The sequence below is a fragment of the Nyctibius grandis genome, chromosome 5, assembly GCF_013368605.1.
Source record: "Nyctibius grandis isolate bNycGra1 chromosome 5, bNycGra1.pri, whole genome shotgun sequence".
In the NCBI taxonomy this organism is placed as follows: domain Eukaryota; kingdom Metazoa; phylum Chordata; class Aves; order Nyctibiiformes; family Nyctibiidae; genus Nyctibius; species Nyctibius grandis.
The window spans coordinates 36205895-36233495 of NC_090662.1; the positions used below are offsets into that span (position 1 = coordinate 36205895).

The 27601-nt window shown below is 39.7% G+C and overlaps 1 protein-coding gene across 1 annotated transcript in view; it reads right to left on the bottom strand.

Moving 5' to 3' along the window:
- Positions 1–4887: 4887 nt before the first annotated feature.
- Positions 4888–27601, bottom strand: part of NELL2 (neural EGFL like 2) — a 160950-nt gene continuing 138236 nt past the window's right edge. The window contains exons 15-19 of the mRNA XM_068401726.1: positions 22152–22292; positions 11857–12050; positions 10733–10909; positions 8367–8591; positions 4888–5627 (exon numbers count right to left, since the gene is read on the bottom strand). Of these exons, the coding sequence (XP_068257827.1) occupies positions 5577–5627; positions 8367–8591; positions 10733–10909; positions 11857–12050; positions 22152–22292 (788 nt within the window). The 3' untranslated portion in view covers positions 4888–5576. The remainder of the gene's footprint in view (positions 5628–8366; positions 8592–10732; positions 10910–11856; positions 12051–22151; positions 22293–27601) is intronic.

The window sequence follows — 27601 nt, forward strand, 5'->3', positions numbered from 1 at the left end:
TGCAAGGTTGTAAGAGGAACCAGTTTGAGCTGGGTCATTCTGGTCACAGCTTACGGAGGACCCAACTACACCCAGCTAATAAAATAGCAGAACTGCACAAAGACACCTTTAGGTAGGGTGCTGCTCCCCCCACCCGCCCAACTGGTGCCTGCAGCTTGCCTGGGGGTAGGATGCTCCAGCTGCAGTGCAGTGCCTGGCTTCGAAGTGAGCCAGTCCCAACCTTGGGAAAAAACTGCATTGTGATGGTCCTAAGCATTTTTTACATTTTTACCAAAGGCACTAAGAAAATAAACAGGAAAGGGCTGTGGCCTGCTCAGTCAGGTGAAGTATTCAAAAGCAGCATCAGCTGTGGAGCTTCTTGTAAGAACTAGGTAGCCATGCAAAAGGGTGCATCCCTCTTCTTGTTCAGATCAGCAGTCATGGGGGACAGGACCAAATTAGCATCGGTGTGATTGCTGGATGTTTTTCTGTTTTGTTTGCCTCTCCCCTCAATGAAATTGCCCTCCCTCCCCACCACGACATTGCACGAGTCAGTACTTTGTTTCTGGTGTTCTATCTGGAGAGATGCTGTAGCTGTGGTGATGCAGTTCTAGTTATTTTGGTTTTCAAATATGACTCAGTCCTAAAATAAGCCCTTAAACAGTTTTATTTTATGGTTCCAAGCAATACTACTGATACATAAATGACATCCTGGGAGTTACATTTGAAGTCTAAAATGGTAAAATGAGATTACTGATAAAAAGAGATTTTAAGATGAAGCATAGTAATTGAGTTTGGCTGTCTTATGGATGAAATATTATGTGATCAATAGATTATTATGGTTTGTAGTAGCTAAAGTTTCATGTTATAGAAATAATCTATGACCAGATAAGTAGAATATAGGGTTGCAAACCTCCTGTTATAGTAAACAATGCCTATCTGCCATTTTACAGACTCTGTAAACTCTGGCAATAAGAAAATACTGATTAGTGCAGACATAGATGAGTAATTGATTTTAACAATTGATTTTTTATTTTTATCATTTTGAATTAGCACCATACTGACAAAAACAAAAAAGTGAAATACACTGACATGCTAGTGGCCATTCACGTGGCTGATGAACAGCCACAGATATCTGAGAAACGGGGTTTGCAACACCATCTTTTTCTTTTCAGGCTCTCTCTAAAATGCTGCTTTTTACTCAAAAATCCAGTGGTACGCTTTGTCTTTTCTCCCAGGACAGACATTTGGCCACCATGCTAAAGCAACAAGAAGTTTTACATTTTTAATTAGAAATTAAAATAGCAACAGAAGAGATGGCCAGGATGGTGACTTGACGAATACGGCTGTGACTTGGGCAGAAGACACGACTGCAGTGGGCTTTACCCATGCATTGAAGAGATGCTTCTCCATGGGTCACCCACTCAGGCTATGCCAGAGCTACTCTAGTCTTCTTACTCGTATAACTCTGAAACATTTTCTTTATAGAGCTAGCAAAAGCTATCTGGTGATTTTTAACTTAAATTATTAACTGGTTTGGGGACAAGTTAAACTGCATTTGCCTGTAAGTAAGTTTCACTATTAAAAAATAACTAGCTGAGCACTACTTTAAAGCTACTACTATTTTTATCTGCAAAATCAAGGGAATCCCCAGCTGTTGAGAGGCCATGTGAGCTGAGCACCATCGTTGTGCTGCAGCGGGAGTGCACCATCATTATGCTGCAGTGCAGGAGGAGACCCACAAGTGCTGTCTGGCCCATGCAACCTACCCCACAGCTGAGCACTCCCTCACAGCAGGGACCAGGTGACACATTCAAGGTGAGACTCACCGTGTCCGTGGAGGAGCAGATGCCACCGCATACACATCCTGCATTTGAAGCCAGCAGGATCTGAGATCTGGGCTCTGTGGCTCAAGAGGTTATGCTTCTCTGAGGTGCCCCAGGGTGAATCTGCTGTAGCCCGATGCAGTTAATGGCAAGACTCTATGCTGGCACTGAAGGAGGGCAGTTTTATAGCACTCCCTGCATAAATATTCACTTTTAGGCATCCTAGAAAAAAGCAATGGCTAGTATTTCAGCTGTGACTTAATGACCATATTTCAGCAGTTGCGCTGTAAAAGGTGGAGATCTCACAGAAGGCAAAGGCATCCTTAGACATAAGGAGAACTGAGGCAGCCAGCCCCCTGTTCTCACCCATGGTAAATTTGTGAGTACCAGAAATTTGCAGCTGCACAGTTAGCCCCCTTTTCAACAGTTTACAACACTGCTGCTTTTTGTCAGCCTGTTTCACCATAGCATTGAATTCAGTATCTCTGCCTTTATATCTGTAGGTTTATTAACTTAGGGCAATTACTCTGCAGAGAGGTGACAATTCCTTTATGGAAGTTATTGAATTCTGGTAGCGCAAACACTGAGAACAGTGCGTCAATAATGAAAGGCCAGTAAGAAAGCACAACATACCTGCATCATTCAGAAATATAATTGTTTTTATGGACTATATTGTCTGACAGATAATTTAACCCTGGGAATTAGACATCAATTTTTAATAATATTTAAATTTACTTTTCAAGGAAAATTAAAAACATGAGATACTAATTACTGGCTTGACTGAACAGCAGGGAGATGGGGAACCGGAGGTGAAAGGGGGTGAAAACGCAGGTTGTCAAGATGTCTCATTGGAGTTTGCTGACCTCTAGAAGAACTCCCAACTGATTACTAACCTTGAACATTGATAAATTAGATAATATTCACTCAACCTACTCTCATTTTTTATTTAGCAGAGAATTCCAGCTTTGTTCAGCAGTATGGCTTCCGCTCTTTACATACATGTAACACTGACTGTCTCTTCCAAGGATTTGATTCAAGGTTTAGCTATTATGTTATGTTTCAATTCTTGGCTTTTTAGCCTGTTTTGTAGTGTATTGCATTGTGCTTCACGAATCTACAATAGCAGAAAGATCCTACAACACTCAGGTCAGACTAGGCAACAAAAGGAAAGAAATGCTAGTTTTCCATCTATACACCATTTTAGTTTTGATTAAAAGCTGGGATTAAACACCAGTATTACTCTGACTTCGAGAAAGGATTGAGAAAAAAATCTGGAGATAATTTTCCTTCCATTTCTCATATCTGTTATAGGTCTAAATCTGATGTTGGTGAACACACTGAACCAGATTCAGGGCAGGGACGCTTGCCTCACCCATAACTTGTCTATCCATGGACCCAAAATAGGGATGCTTACAACTGTTCTGTGGATATCTGCCCTCCTCTCTACCAGCTCCACTGCTTTCCTTCAGAGCTTTCTACAGCCTCTGACAGAGCCCAAGGATTCTGCCCTTGAAAAATGTTAGCTCTTTTCAAAAGAAGTCTAGTCTTCATGCATTTCCTATGTCTATCTTACACCTATTCTTGAATGAAACTGAATTGCAATTCTTAAATGGTAACACCTTCTGCTAAATCTCCTCTCAGAAATAGGCACGCAGCTGACACTGAAATCCACTGGAAATGTGCCTCTGCGTCCGAGGGGAAAACATGACCTGCTGACAATTACTAGCAGGCGAGAAAACACTGTACAGAAAGCAGCTTCTTCAAGAAGCTAACAGTCATCTTTAAAAACTTATTGCAGCTTGCCAGGAACTGGACAACTTAGTGAAACCCTTGAGTACTTGTTATTTATGGACTAGGTGAGGAAAAAGGTTTATTTGGTCTGAAAATCTTCATAGCTTTAATGGTCCAATGTAAACTATCAATTCAGGGGGGTTTGCATTTTTTTTCCAATTTTTAGTTTCTTGGTTTTGTTTGTGTTATTTGCATCTAGTGGCCTGGAATCTCTTGTATTCCCTACTCCATAAACATCCAGTACTCAGCAGACACTAGGGCTCAGACACACGCAGTTGCACGGCACTCCTTTGATCTCCTGCTGTACATGGAACACTGTGAAGTGGCATCTGTTTGCAGGAAAATAATTCTGTTTTGTAAAAAACATACACATAGACTTCCCTGGTAACTTAATAATACACAGGGGTAATATTAATGGAAGTTTTGCCTGTCCAGGTTGCAAGATTATCTATTGAACTGGTAAGAGAGATGCTAAAGAGCAGCAAGGCACTTTGAAAATAACATGACTGCTAAAGTAGTATTTAAATGATGCTGTCACCATCTTGGGCAGTTTCCTCCTCTCCTGTTTTGCCTCCACTGTTCATGATGCATTCCTTACAAATTCAGCTTTTTCAGCTCATAATTTGTAAGCACTGCTTTATTCTTTATTTCTTTTCCACAATAACATAGCTTTGGTCACGTAGCCTCTTTTATTTATTGTCCCAACAGTATAGTAGTGAAAACAGGGTTTGCATATTGAAGTGATCCCCATGCATTAAGATACTTTACACAAACAACTAAAACAGCTGCGGAGCTTATAGAAAGACAAGTCAATCTGGGGCAGCTGAAGAGAGGAGCAATCTGGGGAAGATCCGCTGTAAATCTGAACAGATGCAAGTCACGCACAAATGGTCTGTACCCACTCTGGGTGACAGCATCCCGCTGGCACGTAGGGTCTGATCTTTAGGCACATGAATTTTCTGTTCAATCCACTGTAATGACTCAGATATATGAAGTTATTTATGTATTCCCAGAAGAATAAAAAAGATAAGATATGATAGGCTTAAGGTTGTGCTGGGAAGAAGCTCCCCTACATAGAGGAGCTAGACCAGCGATACTCTACCTGTATGGCCCAGCTGCCTAGGCATCCTGGCAAAGAAGCAACAGTAACAACACACATGAAAATGACATCCCTGAAAAGGAAAGACACCACAAACAGAAACTTAAGGTAAGAGAAATATTTATTTAAATTTGCACAATAACAAGCTTATACTGAACAAATTCAATCAGGAAATAATAGTAAGTGCCGTAAACCAAGGAAATGTTGATGAGTTTTCCCATCAGAAAACATTAAGAAGCCATGCCTGTGTATCACGGGTTTTCTTTTTTGGTTGTTTTTTTTTGTTTGTTTGTTTGTTTTTGTTTTTTTTTTGTTTTTTTTGTTTTTACAATAACGTCTATTTTTTTTTTTCAGCGCACATACTGTACATATCACATCTTAGCTGCTAGGTTCTTTATTCCTGAAGGCTTCATACTTTTACTCAAACATCTGCTAAATTCTGCAGTGAGCAATCAATCACATTTGTGCAGATCCAAATATGATTGCGTAAAAATCTCTGCATCTGGTTGGGTGTTGGACTCTCAAAGCTTCAGAAGACCCTGTAAGAGCACTAGTTGTTTTTGGATCTTGACATTGTTATGTACAGCATTACAATGTGTCACTTTACACTAACCTAAATATTCTGCAGAATGATGTCAGACAGACAAATAGCCAGAAGATTTGGGCCTAACTTCATACAAAGGTTTACACATCTGAGCTTGTCTTGAGTCCCATAAATTTCACTCTGATTCAGGTAACTGAGTTCATCATATATCTGCACTTTAGATGGACAAAACCAATCTAATTTTAGTTTTAATTTTGTACAATTTTTGGTCTAAAGGTCTTTTTTGTGAAGGAAAGTTCTTTAACCAGAAACTGCTTGTGAGAGATGGTTGTTGGTGTCACAGCTCCTGAAGGCACTGTGGGTCCACTGAGCAACAGACGTGGCCATTCTAAAGGAAGGAAAAACAGAAAGAAGAACTGAAACAATTAGCATTTTGTGCAAACCAAGTCAATTTAACAAGCTGAGCCATTTGCAATAATCTATCAGATCTGAAGGTATAGAATTGTAAAATACAAGACATCTACAGGTTTTGATTGGATTCATGACATTGTCAACATGCCCTTCCCTTGCCCAAGGGAACAAGCTATTATGATTCCTCTAATTGCTTGCTTTGCTGCAGTCTGCATCCAAGAGCTACAACAGTCAAACTGAAAGCTGGGATCAGTGGAAGAAAAGCTCCCGACATAAAGGTATCAGGCATCTGCTCAAGTACGCAAAGCTGTTGAACAAGACAGGGCACTTGGGAGTTTTATTTAGATCAGGCAGAAGGGACTGTGGGTTTTACTTAGCCCTGAATGCTTCAAGTTAATACATCCTGGCTGTAACACCAACAAACATAAATCCATAAAGTTTTTCCTGATAGTCCAGACATTCTTCTGAGAATATTAGCAATTAAGTGAACAGATTGCCTATGGACATCATTAAAGTACTTGAGAAATTGTTTTCTGCATCCCTACTACTTCTTAAGTCTGATTCTTACAATGCAAACAAAAAGTGTGTATTATTTTTAAATTACTCCAAGTACATTCAGTTAACTAAACTGCCAGAACTGATTACAGACCAAGGTCTGAATTATTCATTTTCTTTCACTCCTTCTCTTACAGGAGGTTAGACAATCCTACTGCCCACCTTCTTTACCTGTGATTTGAAATGGTTTTGTGGCTAAGTCAGCTTTAGCTGACGCCCAGGTTTCTGAATTCTTAAAGGATTTGTGTAAACCTATTTTGCTATAGCTTGCTTAGAGAGGCTTAGACTGGAGCTTTGACCTTCCATGTGATGCTCTGCAAGAAAAGAGTGGGGTGACAGAGGATGAATGAGATGGAGAACTATACAAACTGGGCACAGCATTAACCTGATCTGGAGGGAGCGGGCTGCTGGCATGCAGAACTACAATATTAAAATGCTGGCAATATGAGCGTATAGCGTATTTCAAAAAAAACCTGCTCTAGAAAGGAATTGAGTAAGATTTGGCTTGCTGAAGGACAAAGTGGTACATCGTAACTGTTAGGCTGATTCACACCTGAGCTGTATTAAATCAATAGGGTTTGGCAGAGTATCTGTTTTAATCTTATATATTTTCACAATGCAGCAATGGATTTTATCAATCTATGTATATGTTGACACTGAACACGAATTAGTCGATGCTTAAGGTTCAGTCTTTGCTTAAGAGAAAAGGGCAGATGGGAGCAGCACGCAGGTGGCCATCAGCAGGACTGATACACGGCTTGTACATTGCCATTGATCAGCAGTACAACAACGAGAACACATTCCCCACCACCGAATCTCAAAAGTGCTTTAGAGAAGAATCACACATAACTATTTGTTTTACAGATGGGGAAACCGAGGCACATAAACCTCAGCAACTTGCCCAAGCAAAAAGTAACTTCTAGTATTGGAACTGGTGTATGCCACCAGCTACAGACCCCGAAAGTATGGGTTTCTGCATGTAAGCCTGTTTCAACATCGTTCAGGCAGCAGATGGCTTTCTAACCATTAGCCACTCTGTCAGGTCACACCATTCTCTTCTAACCACCAACCCATTCTGACATCAAGACAAATACCTATGCTTACTTGGCACATACCGCTTCCCTTGTAAAAGGACTATGCCTCGACAGCAGCAACTGCTGTTGCACACAGTATTGCGTCAAGCAAAGTGAAGGAAGAAGGTGGTGCTTGACAGCTTCTGCTACATGATCTGTTACTCCCCGTCTCTCCCAGAAGAAGGTGTTGAAGTTAGATTATTTTTTATGAGCACCCTTTCAAAGTAGTTAATTGTACTATGTACTAGAGTTTGGGAAGTATCTTCCTTGGGTAGGACATAGGTTAAAGATCAAAATCAACTGTGAATTTCAGTAATAATTAAAGATCTTTGGATTAATCCTGCTGTCTCTCTCTCCTTGGCTACTGCAGAAACACATCATTCTTCAGTACTGGATGATGGAAAATACAATTCACCATACAGGCTTATTTTTGAATGGAAAAACTTATTTTAACCTGTTTTTCTTTTGTACCTTTAAAAAGAGATGCCAGAATTCATGTAAACCCATAGCCATCAATTTTTCTGCTCAGAAATTAGTTCCTTTGATTACAAAAACGATTAAATGTTCTAAACATTATGTTGATTCTACTATTAATTTTAAAGCAAGAAAGCTATGTAACCATGTAACCAGTCCTTTAATTCTCAAAACAATTATTATTCTCAAAAAGCAATTCCATCAGTTCTGATAACACTATAGTATCACATAGAACAAATTTCTTGTCTGAAGTCTAGTCTTACATACCTATCTATACAGCATATGTTTCCAAGATAGCATGGAGCTATATAGTAAGAACTGTGACCAAACCTGAACTGAGCTATCATGGTAGAAAAGCAAAGCCCACTACCATGTTCACAGCACACTGCAGCACGGTCTGTTGTCCTGCTTCGGACCTGCTAGCACATCAAACCATCCTTCTAGCACATGAAAGAGTGAAGGTAACTAAGCTGAACACTTTTACTGTTATCTCCACTGCTTTAAAACAAGTGCAGACACCAACTACACACTGACCAGACTCAGTGCATTAATATTTATATGCCACAGAACAAGCTGGGACATAAACATCTCAGCTTAATTTTTACGCTCTTTACCTTGCACTGGCAGAGGGTGCACTCTGTGCCGTGCTTAATCCAAGAAGATCCAGTAAAGCGAACGACATTGGTTTCATCCAGACAGGTTTTAGTGATGTCATTGCGGATGGTGTCTGCTTGGCAGGGGTCAGTGACACAGCGTGGGCAGCACTCATTCTCGGGGAGGACGCTGAATTCACAATCCACCTCCGGGCATGGCAAGGGCCAGCAGTCAACTTCGCCTTGCTGTTTACAAATATGATGAGAACAAGAGCAGATTATTAGCTCTTATTTTCTTTCATTACCCATTCCTCTGACTCAGCAGTATGTTTCTTAGCTGGCTAGTTTTATCCATCTGGTCCTCTTCAGATGTCAGTGCAGAGAACACTGATATTCACTGCCTGTAGGAAACACAGCAAGCTAGGTGCTTTTTTCTGCATGCTGTTCAGGAAGTGTATTAGGTTTAACTTATTTCAACACACTCTGCATCAAGCTGCAGCTAAAAATTCTCCATAAATGTCATGCAATACAGAATATGGATATGTCCTTGCGAAGTCCTACTTCTGCAAGTGACAGAAGCCATAACAGGGCTGTACTGAAAAAGTGCTTCAAAATCTCCAGTTTCCCCTACTTCTTACTTCTATTCGGACTGTTGGTTCGCCATAGAAAGCCCTCAAATCCAGCTCTGGATGGGCTAGAGTTTATCTTTGCCATGGCTACAAATCCATTCACTGGACTACGGGTGTCAAGCTACCAGCAGCCCAATGCAGCAGGGAACACCAGCGCATTTTCAGTGAGAGAACCTCCACCTACTTACCATCCATTTAGGATGTTACAATCAGAATACCTGAACTTCCAAACTTAATCACCCTTTCTGCATGATGGGTTCAGTACAGTTAGGGTATGAAAAAGTCAAAAGAGAGATTTGCGTTGGGCCAGAATATTCTTAGGGGAAGTTACTGTATGCCTGTTCATAAATCTAAAGACGTCTAATTATTCATGTCAGTTACTAGAAGCTGGGGTCAGCTTCCCTTCAACTCTGGACAAGGGACAAAGTTTCAGATCTATCAGTCAAAGAAAAGACTTCACAGAAGTCATTAATGCATATTTCTTTTGGAGCAGGTCCACCTCTGACCTCCAACTTACTCAGCTCATTTGAGCACAGATTGAGTAGTCTGGATTTAAGGGGGGCAAAGAGAATAGCATTGGGGCCTAGAAAAGAAGTTTATTCACAAAAACTGTATCTAAGGCTTTGAGAATGGTGACTTCAATATCGCCAAAGCAAAAGCTGAAAAACTTTCCCAGGGATTTGCTGTAGCTGAAAATGTACTCCTCTTGTTGCAGAAAGTATTGTGAAGTTACTCTTTCACAAAATTCTCATCTGGGTCAATTTTTGGTTTTTTTGTATCACATGATGGTAAGAATGAAAGCAACCTTAAAACCAGTCACTGATCTTGATATTTCAATTTATTTTCTGTAGTGTTGGACAATACAAGGAGTAGACAATACATCGTCACCCAAAAAAATCCCTGACAACTGAAAGAAAGCAGGCTTTAGTTACAGAAGTAGAATCTTGAAAAAAGAGACATCTATTGAGATCCCAAACTGTAGGTTGTTTTGTTTTGAAGACATTTAATGAAGTGCCTGGGAATCTATTTCACTGGATTTTAGCAGTGGTAACACTGAAAGCACAGTGTCTACAGAAACTGGTTTCTGTCTGTTATTCATGATACTCTGACAACGGAAGGCTGCTAGATGGACTAGGCTTTACATTTGGAGATAACCTGTGACAAAAGCTAGTTGTTTTTATCTTGGGATCTTTTCTGTCATGGAAACTTCCTGAGTGGCATTATGCAGAATATTTTTTTCTCAGACTCTGAAATACAAGCCTAGGAAAAAGATCACAAGCTTTAACAATTTTTTTTTTTGAACCTCATTTCACTATTTTCAAAAATGCATCAAGTCTTTTTATTTTTTCTGTTACTCAGAATGTCTGAATGAATAAACAAATTTAGGTCTATTGGCATCTTTGAAAATATCGACCATGATAATAAATACATATTTAGAATTTCCTTATACAGCTTCATCAGCCTTTGAATGAGTGAACACGAGTGTTGATGTGTAGGTGCCGTATCCAAATGACCTCCACTCTTTGCTAAAACAATCTTCATGATTAAATAATTTCTATTATGTCTATTGTGTCAAAATGCATTTTTGACTGGAACTTGACAATACTGACAAATATCCATGAAAAACTGATTTCGATTATACACATACTGCAGAGGAAATTAAATGGATGCTAATGCATGAAAATTAACTATTCACAGATCAGAATATCTCATATCCTTTTTCCCTCCTGTCTCCACTGCTGTAATCAGGAGCCTTACCAAACAGCGACACTGGTGACAGTTCTGTATCCAGGAGTCACCGCTGTTGTAGGAAAGCTCCCCGCTCTGATGTAAACATTGACTGCTGAGCCTTGGGTCACATTCAGGACAGCAAAACAGGTCAACGGTGGGATTTTCACAGTCACAGACCATTCGCCGGCACATCACATATCCACTCTGTTGTTGGAATACAGGCATAGAGTGAGGGCAGAAATGTGACCAACTCCAGCAGTACTTGTACCAAAACTTGATTTTTTGGCATGATTCTAAGCCACTAGCAGCTCACGAGTTTTTCCACTATACGATATCTTTGTCAAAATACAATTCAGAGGCAGAAAGCACAATACACACTCAGTAGCTACCAAAAAGTTCCCCTGTTGTCTTATACAAATCCTTCATACAACCAACCTTCAGGCAGCTTTCACCTAAGCTGACGAAACCCAAGAGTGTCTTTCCCAAGGGTCAAATTTTAATGGATTGCACTAAGTTTACGTCATTCTTATATGATGCTAGTCAAGTCTTGCTTTAAACTTCCAGATCAGTCCCTCTCTTCTGCAATTACTCACATAGGGAGGATGACAGATAGTCTGAAATTAAATTCATGCCCATGAAACTTGAGCTGCTGAAATGCTTAGGACTTTGTCAGCAGTGTATTGGGCCATCATTCTCCATCAGCATTTAGCTTGGGATCAAGGTTCCCACAGATAGCATTTGAGAAAGCTAAGCTGAATTACTCTGCTGATACAGAACCTACTTCTATTTATAGCCATCTAGAGATACTGGCGTCAGTCACCAACGCCAGTATGTGTCTAGACAGACAGTTTCTTTGCATGAAAATGCCATTACTCCCACCCAGGAAACACAGGTGGCATCTCTGCTAAGAAAATAGTACTATCTTCCTTCTCCCAGTATCGCATAATAAACCTCCCATGGAAGTTCTGCTCATGCAGATTGGAGAGGGAAGCTCTCCCCCAACCCATGCATAATATAAAATTCCATTTTTCTGCAGCACCACACACACATCTGAGAAGGCAGCTAACCCAGGAATTTCACTTGAATCATGACACTTTTCCCTTCATCTCTACCACCATCTTGCAGAAGCAGCTAGTTCTATGTCTACCGACCTGGCACGAGCAGACAGAGCATCTGTCATTCTCCAGCACCCAAATCTGACCGTTGTGCTTGATTTTGTCTTCATGGATACAGTCTCCTGTGCAGTTCTTGCCATGGGGACATCGACAGTCGTACCCACCATCCAAGTTAAAGCAAACAGTGTCATTGGCACAGCTATGCCTTCCAGTTCCACATTCATCAATGTCTGCAAAAACATGCCATGTAATGCTCTTAGACCACATTCAATTAACGAAAATGTTCTTGCGGCACTTAGTATAAATGATTCTTGGCCATTAAAGACTTCAGCTGAAAATTAATTTGCACTTCACCAGAATGGGGAGAAATAACTTGCAAGTTTGCAAAAAATATTTTCCAGGTTACATCAACTTTTAAAACATGATATTTGGAGTTTTTTAATACATCTTTCTAAGTGAATGCGATTGAGTAAAGTAGTTAGAATGAAGAAATCACAGGAAACGTAAGAACAAAATAATTCTCAACTCCCTAAAGAGCATTAGTTTGTGGCAATTGTTCATGAGACACATGCAGTTAAACAAGAAAAGCTTCAGAATCTTGTTTTGAAAACCTTTTGCTGGCTCTGTCTAGCACATTTGAGTTCACTTGCTGAGAAGTTAATGTGAAAAGTGACTTCTGACCTGTAAGCTCATTTAAGCAAGCGCACCATGCTTTAAGTTGCATCATTTATTAGGGTGTGAAAACTAGAATATTTTAATTATTCAAGTTGCAGTGACATCTATAGCTCTTGTGTCTAGCATAAAAAATAAAGAAAAAAAAATTCATGTCTCCAGTGAATAAAGGTAAATGACTTCAAAACAATCATATCTCAAAGAATTCAAGAGTACCTTTAAAGACCTACTTCATCAAGGTACACAAAATTATTTTGCAAGGGCAAACTAGCAGGACACATTGCTTCTACTTGAATAGTCTTTATTTAGTCTTTTCAGCTGTCCATATGGAGAAAAGTTATATGGGAAAAAAGCTTTGAAAGGGCATGAAGTAAACAGCTGTATGCAATAAAATGTGGAAAACACTAGAAGAGTAAAGACTGGATCTATGGCAATTGTAAATATTGATACACTGAGTTCAATTCTACATACAATTTCACAACAGTTTGGCCCAAGCTCTTAATTAGAGTTCATTAAAAAGTAGCATTGTGATATTTAACTATCCAGCAGATCAGTACAAGGCAAAAATAAGCAATATGGTCATGAACGTATCTTTCACCATTAGCATAAAAACTTAATAAAACACTCAGCTTTGGGTTCAACAATGGAAATGAAACCTCCAATTCACCTCGTGCGCATTCAGTTTAAAGCAAAATAACTCAATTATCATTTCAATTCCAAGTGTGGCTGCAGTCAAAAAAAAAAGTAAACAAGTTGCTAACATGAATATGAATTGGGACGGAAAACAGCAGGGAAATTATTAGAATGCCATTGTATAAATAAGCAGCATTGTGAGTTTCCTTCAAATACTGCATGCAATAACAGCAGCATCATCTCAAAAAAAGTATTGCAAAAATACTAAGGATTATGGGAAGGATGAGGAAAATGTCATTTGAGAAGAATTGAGAAGAAATGGATTGTTGATCTCTAAAAGAACATCAGCAAGAAGGGATATAACAAAAAAAATAATGAATACTCCAGAGAAGACGTGTTGAGAGCTTTTGTTCTCCATATTGCCTAACACACAAGACAGGGAACAGTGAACGAAACTGAAAGACAAAAAATTTAAGTCTGATAAAAGGAAATAATTTTTCATATAATGCATAAACAAACCATGACACTCACTGCCACAGAATGGTAAGAGGGAAAAAATATAGCATAGCCAAAAGTGTATAAATCTAGCAAGAATATTCATAGAATCAGAGAATGCCTTGGGTTGGAAGGGACCTTGAAGATCACCTAGTTTCAATCCCCTGCCATGGGGGTATCTTCCACTAGATCAGGCTGCTCAAATTCAATTTGCAATGCTAACAGATTTTGGAAGAGAGATTACATTTCATGCATTAAAGTCTATGGCGCCCTTATTTACATATCAGATAATCCAGAACAGGCAAATCATCTCAGATCTCCACGTCTTCTACCTCACTATCTTCTGAAGCATCTGGAGTCAGCCACTGTTGCAACAGGGCAGAAGATAACTGGGATCATGAACCTAATTCAGTGTGGTTGTTCACATGGCCCTGAGCAGCTGAAATGTCACAGGCACATCAGACAGGGAAATCCACCCGAACAGTGAGGATACACAATTAGTGGAACAGACGGCCCCGCGGAGCCTGTGCAGTCCCCAGCCTTGAAAGTTTTTAGACAAGTAGCTAACAGGAATGGTTTCAGTGATGCTTATCTGGGCAGAGCAGAGGGAAGGAAGAGCTGCTCTCTCCTTCCTCTTTTTTCTCTTAAATCCATACTGAAAGTAATACAATCTGGCAATTTAAAATTAAGATCTCAATATACTCAGTCTAACTGGTTTTATATTATGCAACAGAGAACAAGCACAAATCCTATTTCAATACAATGATTAAGATTAACAGCAGGATTCTCTTTATCATTGAAGTGATTTTTAATAAATGACTTTCCGACAATTGTGTTCATTTGTTTAAAACACTCTTTTGTACAAAGTTTTCACATAGCTAGTGTCATAAATGAACAATATCACTTCTCAACAACCTGGCCACTCAGCTGAAAGCATCCATATTTAATGAGACACTTGGACAAAGTCCAGCTGTCAAGTAAATAAGAACAGCTTCCTTTAAACAACAAATGGTGACCCTATAAACACTAAGTCTGCACTTGGCCCTTATGTACAAGCATATTTCACAACTTTCCCATGAGGAAAAGGTTTCTGCGGTTTGTTTCTCAACATGGTAACTGTTAGTGCACTTTTACTGAAAATAATTGAGGTTTCATCATGGACTCAATACCAGAGTTGAGCTTATCCAACATTGAGAATTTATGAAAAATCCCAACCTTGTTTTTTTCAGTTGTTTAATTCATGAAAATAAATATTCTGGATAGGGAAATTTAAATATTCCTGGTCAATGCAGGAGCTATTTAGGTTTTGATTCTAACCTCATCAGAAACAGCAGTGTGTTTGTAATACAGCAAGATAAACACAAACTTTGCACGCATGAAATTCTCATCTGCATTATTCATTGACATCAAACTTCAGGCATTATCTGCAAAGAACTTGCACACAAATCATCCATACCAAGCAAAACTTCGTTCAGCTTTTTTACTTTGGATTTATAATGGATGGTGAATTACGTTACTGACATTTTGTTTACAGCCATAACCAGCTCTCCAATTTCCATAGCCATATGGACAGGGTACACTGGACCCTGCATCGTTTGTGTCTGAAAAAGGGAGAGGAGAGGATTACAGGTTGCATATTTCCAGTATATCCAGCCACAGAGGCATGTTATTATCTCTCCCATATTGTTTAAAAAAAAACCAACAAAACAACAAAACCAAAGAACAAATAATTCACTTCAGGCTATTTACAATACACTGCTTGGAAATCAAGCAGCTTGAACGTTATGACATTAGAACGTTAAGTCTCAAAAGACTTGGAGGTTTGCCTCAGAGAAAAACAGAAACAAAATGTAACTAGTTATCTAGTGTTAAATTGAGGACCAGTTCTTATTTATCTAATCTACACTAAAAATTTCAGCAGCTTTGATCTGGCACACTTTTAAGGATTTTCCTTTTTTTACCATCATCCCTGGGTACAACTTAATGTTCCAATGACGAAGGAGTACCATGGATGAAGAAGCAGTGATACACGTTAAAGAAAGCTAGGAGTTAATTGTATCACAAGTCATTTCATACAGGAAATGTCCTAGAGAGGAAAAATACTGGATTAAAGCTATACAAAATGGTGACAGTACCTGGAATGACTAAACTCCATTTGTAATATTTGAGAGACTGCAAGGCCAGAAAACTCCGGAAATACAGAAATTTCAATTACCCCACCAGGTTGTGACCTAAAGCTGTGTTTAACAGATTTACCGACTGTTTCTTGGAACAGATAGTCAAAGAATCCCAAAGGGACAAGCCACCATTTGACGTGGCCCTGAGCAGTATGCAGGCTCTGATTAAAAATGTCTCTACTGAACAACTACTCTGTACCGGTGACCAACAGTGACCACAACGTATGCAAGTTCAACATCCTTAAAAGAATTTAAAAGTCTGCAAAAAATCTCTGTGGTAGTGCTTTTATTTTCAAAGGGGGAATTATGTTAAAATGATGAAGTTTTAAAGATGAATTAAAACCAGTATCCAAAAGGATACAATGTTTTCAGATAGAAAGAAGATTGTTTAAAGATACTATATTATAGATTCAGAGTAAATGTATACTATACTAATGAAGACGACTTTAAAGAGGGGAATATATTTCATATAACGTTCTACTTTTATTCGAAAACTTTTCATGACCTCTCTTGCATAATAAAGAAACAATTTGCCATGGAGTAAAAGAGGTTACTGACTCACAGATTAATAGCGGGTTAATTAATAAGCAATAAAAGGTGGGAATAAATGGTCAGGTTGTCACAAAGTAGAGCTGTCCCAGGGAAGTTCCCCAAGAATCTGTGCCAGAACGTGTGCTGCCCAATATACATAGTCACCTGTGGGAATGGATGAACAGCAAGATGAAAAAGGCTGTTGATAAGAAAGTATTAAAACCAAAAAAATGACAGTGAAATATAGAACTATTTAATGATACTGACTAAACAATAATATGCCAGATTCAATTGTAAGGTGCACGGGGAAATATTCATTCAAAAATCAAATCAGTCTTTTAGATCTATTCTGGAAAGAGATCTTGGAGCTACTGTGGATAGCTCTAAATAATGACAGCTCAATAATATTTTGGGAAAAAAACACACAAATGCAATATTGATAACAACAGATGAGAAAATTTGCAATAAATTCACAAGGAACATGAACAAGGCACAATTAGAAAATAACCTGTGTACACCTTGCTAGGCAGTGACAAGGGGCTCAGAGATGCATTCTGATATAGCTGATGGAAAGTTGCAACTTTCCCTCCTCGGATGAGCTATCCAGTCTTACGTGCAGGACGTTCACGTAAATCCCCAAAAAGTCTCCCCTGGGCACAGTTTCCTAACAGAATCGTTCTGACAGCAGTTAGAGTGTCATCTATGTAAGGAAAAGGTGAACACCTCTACCATTGAGAAATATGCTGTTGGAAGAAATGGGTTGGGATGGTGGACAGTTTCTTTGCTGTGAAATAACTGAAGTTTCTCAGTTACTTTAGCTCCGAGGAGTGGCATTAACTCAGCAAGGTGACAACATGAGGATACCTTGAATACTTCTTGCTTAAGGCAAAACAGGAAGGAGTGCATTTCATAGGGATCTCAAGCTCTTCTGAGCAGAAAGTTTGGTTTCTGTTCTTCTCTGTCCTAAGTAAATCTACTGATTGATGTAATCATTCTTCAAAGAGCAAGTGAATTGTGAATAATTTATTCGTGACTTCATGCAAGCCAGCTGTCAGAGTGCTTAGCAGATGTGGAAGATGAAGAGCTGAGACTTCAGATGCTGGTAACACCAGCTTCACAGAAATGTTGTTCGCTGATAGAGTAAATGTGTTCAAATTACTGTCTTATAAAATGTAGTGGTCAAGTTTCTGGTTTATTAGTCCTTTTATAAAAAATGAGAAACTCCGCCAATGTTGTACTCTGCCCACACTCCAAAATATTTAAATACTAATGTGTCTCTACATCTCCTTTCTGCTTGGTGATGCTTAAGCTGGGTTCCCAAACTCAGTAATGAAGCCTTAATGCCTATAGCTGTGTTTGGGATGGATGGAAAAAAAGTCATTTCATTTGTTGATCTTTTATGATCATGAATAAAGGAGAAAGGATTTTGACAGAGCTTTGTGAGTGTCAGTAAGATTTCCCGCTGAAGAGTAGTGATTCTTTATCTCCTGCTGAAGAGTAGTGATTCTTTATCTCCTGTCTCCTTAAGTGCTATCAATAACAAAGCTTCTGTTAAACATTACCAGCACTGTAGAAAGATTTGTGTGTTGGACTCTGAACTGACAGCGGTTTTTCAACTACAAGAAATTTCATGTACTATTTAAAATACTGGATGTACTGTGAGATAAATTCAGACATCCTGACAATCAGCAATTCCTCTGCCTTCCAGATCCACAGACATGGATGCTGAAGTGACCATTTTGGACTTTTTTCATTCGTTAAGGCTGGGGAGCATCCTGAGGCTTTTAATATGCCTCCATCCCTCATTATCCTGGATCGTGGAAAATATTGTTCAAGTAGAGCCCTAGCCCTCTGTCTTGACAGGCAGCATGCCGTATTACACAGGGAAGGAAGGGATTCTACTTCTGCAAGCAGGACAGCAGAGGTAGAAGAAGAATATAACAAGACATTTCAGAACAGAAATCCTAAACTGTGAGTTCACATACAAGATAAACCCTTGCAACCAAAAATATCCTTTTTGAATTGGGCATTCTGGATCGATGCTTTCCAGTCCTTTCATTTGCACCTGTCTCATTTAAAGACTGTGGTACCTGCTGAGAGTGAAGGTATGTTGATCTCATATCTGTATCAACAACAGCTGGTACCTGCCAGATACTCTTGGTAAGTCCCAAGGAGCTGCATTAATTAGGTGAGCTATCCTTCAGATGTGGAGGTATGCAAAATGTCCAACAGCTGATGAGGTATAACCCGCACTTTTCTGGTAAAAACCAATACAGCTTCTCTCTTCAACTGATTTTGGAAGCTTTTAGACATTGCAGGGAACAAATTCAAAGGAATCACGATCTTACACAGAGTTGCAGGCCCCCAAACTGGGCTTGAACGCTCTTATTTTAGGATTTTGCCCTCAGTGGTTCCACTATTTTAATGCAATGAAGCTTGAGGCTGTTATATCTTTGATCTTAGCTAACTCTTTTTTATGAAATGGTACATGAGAGACAACCTTCAGAGAACCAATGAGACTGTGTAAAGAAACCATAAAGAGAAGCTGTAGGGGGCAAAGAGGAAGGTATCAGGTAATATACCATGCTGAATGCCATATTTACATACATATAAAATTTAAGACTTCCCAAACCCATGCAGTTCTCAAAGACTAAGTGGATGATCTTTCACCACTTTTCTGGAAATAAGATGATGCATAACATAATTCTATTTCCAAGTGAAAAGCAGCAAGTGCTGGTAAGAAGTTGAAGCCCTACAGCTGCATTTCCCATAATTTCTCTCGGTAATTGTTATAGAGACCACAGGTCTACCCAGGAGTATAATATGAAGCAAAACTAATAGCAAAGGAATCTCTAGGTCTTCTATTGCCTGTAGGTACAATAAAATGGGATTATGAATGTCTGTGTTCAGGTACGTTAGTCAAAATACTCAATATTCTCAGTTGTGCCAAAGAAACAGAAGTAGCCAAGGTCAATATATGTGTAAAACAGGCAATTCAGCAATTATTATTTCATTACCGAGCACTGACAAAGTCTAATGCTACCAAGGAGTCCACCTCTAGTTAGGAATTTTTAGTATGATGTCCTAATGGGGCCATTTCCTGCAAAAGGGGTAGGTGCAGTTTTGGTATTCTGTTAAAATAAGATTTCTAAGGAAATCCTCCTGTGCTTCTGTGATCTTAAGAGGTGTTTCCACCTGAACTTTTAAAACTGGAGTCTTTGCTGAAGGAAACAAGTTTCTGATTAACATCGATCACAGAAATGCTCTCTGTAGTACTATCAGCACATGTCCAGGGGACACAGGCAGACCCAGATTTGAGGCAGACCATGTAGAACAATCAAGAAAGAAAAGATTTGAACCCACACTTCCTTGGCTTTTGATGGTTTCCTCCACTGAAAGAGGGAACTTTCTTCAAAGCAACTAAAACTTACAAAAGATGAGCCAAAGACAAATTTGTTACGGACTCCATATAAACACTAGTTTGAAGTAGTCCTCTTAGAAAGCAAAACTGAAAAGCCCTCAAAGAACATTTTCTAATCCCCATGAGGTTTAAATTCTTTGTTCCAACAAGAAAGAAATGAAGGCAGGCCCAGTTTCTCTTCAGTGTAATTCAGCACCGTTCCTTCTACAGTTCTGCAAGCTGCAGCACTTGCACAAGCCAGAAAGCTTCAGAGGACACTGATCCCAGATGCTGCAAGCTCATACAGCTGCAGGTGGGAAGAGGAGAAATGAGATTTGAAATCTGAGGTTAGTATAGACTGGAAGCTGCTCCCCCATTACCATGAGTGTCTAAAAGACCATCCACAAACAGCTCAATCTAATCACCTCTAGCTAGGGGATACTGAAGAAGTGACAAAAGAAATCCATTTTCTTATGTCTTTAAACCCAGTAGGGGAATCTCTCACAGTGGAAAGATCTAACAGCAGAGAAACCAATTGCTTTTCTGCTACTGTGCTCTGCTACTGTAGTTCAACTTTGCATACTGCCATGGATTTTAGGCTGTCTCTTCACACCTTTTTCAGGTTTTATTTTCTGTCTGAGACACAATGTCACAGGCTTCAATCCAATAAAAAGCGATGTCGTAAGACTAATAAAATATCTAACCTTTCTCCCCATCTCAGGTTGCTACACATTTCAAAATTTGGAGCTGCAATCAATCAATCAAATTGAAAGTGTTTCACTGCTAGTGACTAGGGTTATCAGCAATGAAGATAGTTTTCTGGCATCTGTGATTTAATTCTAATTACTTGTTATCCTCTGTGTATGTTTAATAAAGAGCTGCTAGTGCTTCATAGAAAAGGTCAGAACATTCTAATAATTGCCACTTCTGCATACATGTAGCAATTCCCATATTTCTTTTTCCTTGGCTTTTCATTTGCTTAGAAATTGCTGCTTAATTGTTGCTTGTTTGCATACATCTTAACAGAGTCGCTTTATATCATTTGTATCTCTTGAGACAGCATGTGCCAAACCACTGTCTTCAACCCAGGAGACGAATGTTATATTGACATTGAAGAAAAAACATGGGGTATTGAGAATATTTCCATAAAGGCCTGGCTAGAGTATTACCTGCCACAAGTGACAGAAGGGCAACGTTGCAATCAGAGGGATCACAACTTCTTTGCACCTTCTTATCCTACCACCTGGCCAGATAACACTGACATTTAGTTAGTTCTTGGCAAAGAAAGCTCCACTTACAAAAGCAGTGGCTGACTCAAATCGCTGATTCCTCCTGGGAATACAGGCTTTCAGCTGTGGTGAAAATGTGTTGAAATAAAGTATTGATGATGGGGCTACCGAAAAGGTCATTCTCGCTCCTGGAGAACTGTCTGTGTGTCTGCCTTAGTGAAATTAATTCAATTGCTACCCCTTGGGACTGACACAGCCCACCAATGTGAGTTTAAACGGCAAGGTGGGAAAGCTTACACTGTGCGAGCACTGAATATTTCAGCAGGCAGAGACAGGAGGGTTCTTCCTTCTCCTAATTTTGCCCTAAGTAGGCCATGGCAAAACAGACTCGTTTGTTCTCTTATTTAAGAGCAGCAGCATGCAGTATCTTAAGAGCCGAATAACATACCACACTAAGAGGTCTGCATCTGAAAATAACTGTATTCTTACTAACCTGCTGTTCTCCCTAGCATAATTCAAAAACAAAGAAAACCTTCCCACCTCCTTGTCCCCGCTGTCACTCTCTTGTTCCCTGCACCTTGTCCCAGTCCTAAGCCCACTGAGCTTCCCAGTTTGTAAGGTTGTTCTTCAAACTGCAACTTTCTACAAGCAGTTAGACTATGCACAGGAGCAGCAGCACAGTATTAACCAGGTGTGGGTAAGGGTGTCAGGGCTGCATAATCATTCTTTGCAATGGGAAATATTTTCATCACAGACTATTTCAGTGTACAAGTAATGAAGTAGAGGAGCTGAGGTCTGGATTAAGGCCCATTTCTACATATAAACAGATTACTGTGGAGTGACAGATAACAGTGCATGCTGTCAGCCCACGGGAAATCATTTATGCAAGGCCTGTGCAGAGAGGCAGATGTAGGGCCAGAGAGACTGCATTTTAATCACGGTGCCTGACTTCACATGTTATCTTAGCAAATCATAGAAATGGCCACTAATGCTCCACCTACATGTTAGGAATACTCGTACTTTATTTCTTTTGCCTTTTGTTTATGATGCTTATTTAGGCTACGATTGCTTTGGGTCAAGGTTTAACTTTCATCGATACAGTGCCCAAGGCAATACTTGACCAGCACAGTCAGAGATACTAGAAAATACTGTAATGCAAGTCATAACACTACCCCACGTTTTTTAGATACTGACCTTCACAAGATTCTCCACTTGGTGAAAACATCCCATTGTCATGGTAGCCATCTCTGCATTCACAGTGATACCAGCCAGGCAGGTTAATGCAGTTAGCACGGCTGTCGCACTGAACAAAGCCATCTGAGCATTCATCAATGTCTGTTTAGCAAGAACAAAAAAAAAAAAAGAAAGAGAAAATTCACACAGAGGAAATTGCTATATTCATCTGATGGATGAACAAGGTCTCTGGTATTCTGGGTTTCACAGAAGTATTTTGATTACTGACACCTGAATTTCCAGAATTATTTATCCAGAGGCAAAGTTTTGAATCATTTCCATAAAAGGATGTTTGCTAATGGTGTTGGCCCTGCCAACAGTCAAAGTTCTGCTAATTCCAATTTACTGTTTACATATTAGTAACTCATTTTGTCACAATACATGATAGGTAATCTGACATCTGTGTAAGTTGCCCACAGTATGAAGAAAGGAATTGGATCCCAGTTCAAATAATAAGATGTTAACCCTTTGTGCTGATTTTGCTGGGCATATAGTTAATTTTCTTCATAGTAGCTAGTATGGGGCTGTGTTTTGGATTTGTGCTGAAAACAGTGTTGATAATGCAGAGATGTTTTTGTTATTGCTGAGCAGTGCTTACACAGCCTCAAGGCCTTTTCTGCTTCTCTCACCACCCCACCAGCAAGGAGGCTGGGGGTGCAAAACAAGTTGGGAGGGGACACAGTTGGGACAGCTGGCCCTAACCAACCAAAGGGATATTCCATCCATATGATGTCATGCTTAGCATATTGTCCCCCCGTACTCGGCACTGGTGAGGCCGCACCTCCAATACTGTGTTCAGTTTTGGGCCCCTCACTACAAGAAAGACATTGAGGTGCTGGAGAGAGTCCAAAGAATGGCAACGAACCTAGTGAAGGGTCTGGAGAACAAGTCTTATGAGGAGCAGCTGAGGGAACTGGGGTTGTTTAGCCTGGAGAAAAGGAGGCTCAGGGGAGACCTTATTGCTGTCTACAACTACCTGAAAGGAGGTTGTAGCGAGGAGGGTGCTAGTCTTTTCTCCCAGGTAACAAGTGATAGGACGAGAGGAAACGGCCTCAAGTTGTGCCAGGGAAGGTTTAGATTGGATATCACGAAAAATTTCTTCACAGAAAGGGTTATCAAGCATTGGAACAGGCTGCCCAGGTAAGTGGTAGAGTCACCATCCCTGGAGGTATTTAAGAGGCGAGTAGATGTGGTGCTTAGGGATATTGTTTAGGGATATTGTTTAGTGGTTGACTTGGTAGCATTAGGTTAGTGGTTGGACTCGATAATCTCAAAGGTCCTTTCCAACCAAGACAATTCTGTGATTCTGTGAGATAAAGCTGTGGGGAAGAAGAAGGAAGGGGGGGACATTCGGAGTGATGGTGTTTGTCTTCCCAAGTAACTGTTACCCGTGATGGAGCTCTGCTGTCCTGGGGATGGCTGAACACCTGCCTGCCCATGGGAAGCAGTGAATGGATTCCTTGTTTTGCTTTGCTTGCATGTGCGTGGCTTTCGCTTTACCTGTTAAACTGTCTTTATCTCAACCCATGAGTTTTCTCACTTCTACCCTTCCGATTCTCTCCCCCATCCTGCTGCGGGGAGTGAGCGAGCAGCTGCATAGGGCTTAGTTTCTGGGTGGGGTTAAACCACAACACCCTTTGATGAGTGAAGACTGCCTGATTAACAAAGATTGTTCCTGGGGGCATATCGAAACATTAAATACTCACTCTGGTCCTTGCTTATGCTCTTGGTGACACCGATTTTAGGCTAATAGGGCTTCCCTATCTTCTGGAGTTCCTGTTGACTTACACCAGCACCTCTGACTTTCAGTGTAACTAATGGCAGCCTCCTCTCTCACTATCAAAAAAGAGCAGCTGGGACTCCAAACAAACACTTGGACTCTAAAGATGAAATACAACACATTGTCCTCCTCCTGATAATTCCTTTGGGATGTGTGTTTCCTAAAAGAACAACTTCCACTGACTAAACTTTACAACTCATCATAGAATGAATTTCTGGATGCACTTGCTAGATCCAAAATCCATCAAGGCACATTCTGCAGACACCTGAACTCATGGACTCAGCAGAGACGCAGAGAACTTTGTGACATGCTCATTTCCAGTGCCTTCTGTTACACAGTAAGCCATATTAAGGAATAGGTCCCAGAATATGAGTGTTGTTAACAGCTGGGGAATACCAGGAGTACGGAGTCGAACATGGATAAAAATGTGTCCTTCATTATCACATGTATCACATTATCAGTGTGTTTTATACCAGAAGTAGCACATGTATTTGAGCAGCAAGTTGACCGAGAGATGCCTATAGAACTGGCACAGAGGGAGACATAGCACATGCAAACTTCCTTGAGAAACAAAAAGCTCTAAACCCCCTCCACGAGTGTGAATAATTAATAAATCCTCAATGTAGTGGCCGTTCTGGCCTTTCTTTAAAAGGTTGAATCTTTAAAAGTAAGAACTAAAATAATAAATTAAGACTCAAACTCTTAAAAGTATCTCAGCAGTTGATCTAGTATCCTCCGGGATGCAGCTATGAAGGAGAGGCGTGATGTGACCACTGAGATATATGCAAAATATGTCAAAATCCTGTCCACAGTCCCTGTTCACTCCCATTTATGTCATCTGTTACTTTCATAGGACAAAAAGTGGTAAACTGGCTAAGAAAATCAATTGTGAGCTGCAATAAGGGCACTCTTTTCTGAGAATACTAATGTGTGCATAGATAAAGATACTCTAGTCTCCTATGAAATCAATTCAAACACAAACTTTAAAAAACTCAAGGCTTCTTTATCCATGGAAAACACTTTGTTTCACATTTGAAGGAAAGAAAATTATTAGGTACATGGGGGTCACCTGCATACACTGTAAGGTGTCACTCAGTCACTCGTATTTGTTTTTGAGTTGCATTTTCTTCTACACACAAGGGGGTAGGTGGGATGTGCTCTGGGTATTTTATTTACATGCCAAATAACATCTCTTTGGAATCTCTTTGGAATAACTGTACACCCATATGATGAGTGTGTTGGTTTTTAAAAGCTTTACAGTTACTTGATGAAATTTCATTAGAAATTTTCATTATTAGGTCTCAGTCTGATTTTCTATCGACAGTCTCTCTGATCGGGCGTGCCTGGTGTACATCACTAGTATTAATGATGATGAAAATTACCAGTACTCCTGCTGGAATATCACACCAAGCATATACTTTTGTCGCTTTGAGTACCACAAATTAAGCCATAAGTCTCTATTGGTTTAAAACAGAATTTTCAACTCCACTATTAATTCCAGCATAATCATCTAAGTAGTCCTGCTGCAAGACTGAGAAATGCCAAACCTTTACAACCTTCCACTGTTCAATGTGTCTCTCTAAATCAGTATAAACTCTGGCCTTTTCCTTGTGAGCAGCCAGGAGCCAGTGGGATCTCAGAGGTGTTTGAGAGATCAGAGGAAGATCAATGAAAATTGTGTTACTGTAGTGAGAAAAGGCTGGTTTGCAGTCTGTGCCTTATGTACTGCTATTCACTCACACACCCACAGATTACTTAAGAAAAAGGAAAGGAAAAGAAGAAATATGCCACCTGGGAGACAGCTTGCCTGGCAGAACAGAATCTAAGTGACCATGCTAAATGCTTGGGATCAGCTGGTCAGTCCAAGATAACTTGTTGGGCTTGGCCAAAGCTACGAGCCCTAGAGAATAAATGAAGCATGCAACCTCAGCGTGTGAAATAGAAGAGCTCTTGTTCAGACTCAACATGAGTCTTTATTCTTGCTCCTTAATAAAATGCATTGAGATATTGGATGGAATATATTTCTTCTTTGTGAAAGTGGAATGTATTTATTGGTGATGAGGTGGAGAAGAGAGTTATTTAGGTCAAAGTAACAGATATTAATTAAAGAAAGCCTGTGTTCCTCTCTTCAGAACAATTTATTTGTGAATCCGTAAGCCTTATAATTATAAGCACAGTATTGCAGGCACAGGCTGAATGCATTCTAATAAACTCACTTACTGATTATTCAGGAACAACAAGCCTTGAATGTCACATCAGTATTGGTAAACTGACAACAAAGCAGCTTCTCTGTATTTATTTGCAAACTAGCTGACAAACCTATACCCCAAGAAATATTACTTGGGATGAAATGCTTTTACAGATGCCAATAAGCAAAGAAATACATTCTTCTGGTTTGGTTATGGCTGCACGCAAAGTTGAGTGGAGTTATGTAAGAATGCCTACCATAATAAGCGTGGATGGACGCACACTGTTGGTCTTTAAGAAATGTCCTGTTGACAGACTGTTTGCCTGAAACCTTTGCATTGGAATAATTGCTGCATCGCCGCTGAATAATCCATTAGTCCTTACATGATTTTGCAGCAAACAAAAGAAATCCAAAACAATTCTCCGCACCACTAACTGTTTAGGCAAACAACATTTTACAGCACGTGCCAGTGGGTTTCAGAATATAGATGTTCCTTATGCATAGAATTTTGTTCTAAATCTCCCAGCTAATCCTGATCATTAATTCTAGTAGAGGCTTGCTCTGTAATGGGACAAAATGTAACTGTCATAACTCTCTTAAACAAGAAAACACAGCAGAAATGTGTTTTGCAGAGCCAAAGCACTGATTTCATGGAAAATTTTCTTGACATTTGAATAAAAGGATTTCTATTTTCAAATGAGCATAGCATGGCTCAGGAAGTGCTGCAAAAGTATCTACAACTGAAATTATCTTATTAGTATGGGAAAAGCAGCCAGAAATAATTTTTCTCTGTCCTATGGTGAAACATTCTCCGATGAATCATCTTGCAGCTGCTCAGTCAGAGGTGTGAGCTGACAAGAGAAGAAAAACTGATTGAAGTTTTGCTTGCCCAGTGGCTACGGTATATCAGTGGGCTACATGGAACATTAACAGCGCTAATGAAGTCCTGTTTGATGCTGTAGGAGAAAGGCATGAAAAAATGAAATATTACTTTATAGAAGGAAGTTACTGAAAGGCTTTATATTTTCACTTATAAAAAAAATAAACAAAAAGTTTAAGTACAATGAAAGGAGGGATGTATTCTTTTCAATAGCAAGCGATGACATTTTTAAGCAAATAGACATCTTATTCTGAGTATGCAAGTTCTGCTCTTTAACTAGATATAAGAAGCTGTGGCAAAGTGTTGGGAGAATAAAAAAAAAAAAAAAGAAAAAAAAAGTAAAGCATTCCCATTCAGGAAGTAAAATAGTCGCATATGTGTGATGGGCCAGAGCAAATGGTCTCATCCTGGCCTTGCTCCAGTTTATGGCAGAGCTCTCATTGCCTATCATGGAGGTGGCATTTTTTATATTTTTCTCTTTCCTTTGTAAATAAAGAGCATAATTGCACATACCAAATCTCCCACCCCACTGATATGAGTGGCCAGGTTCGGAACAGAAAGTA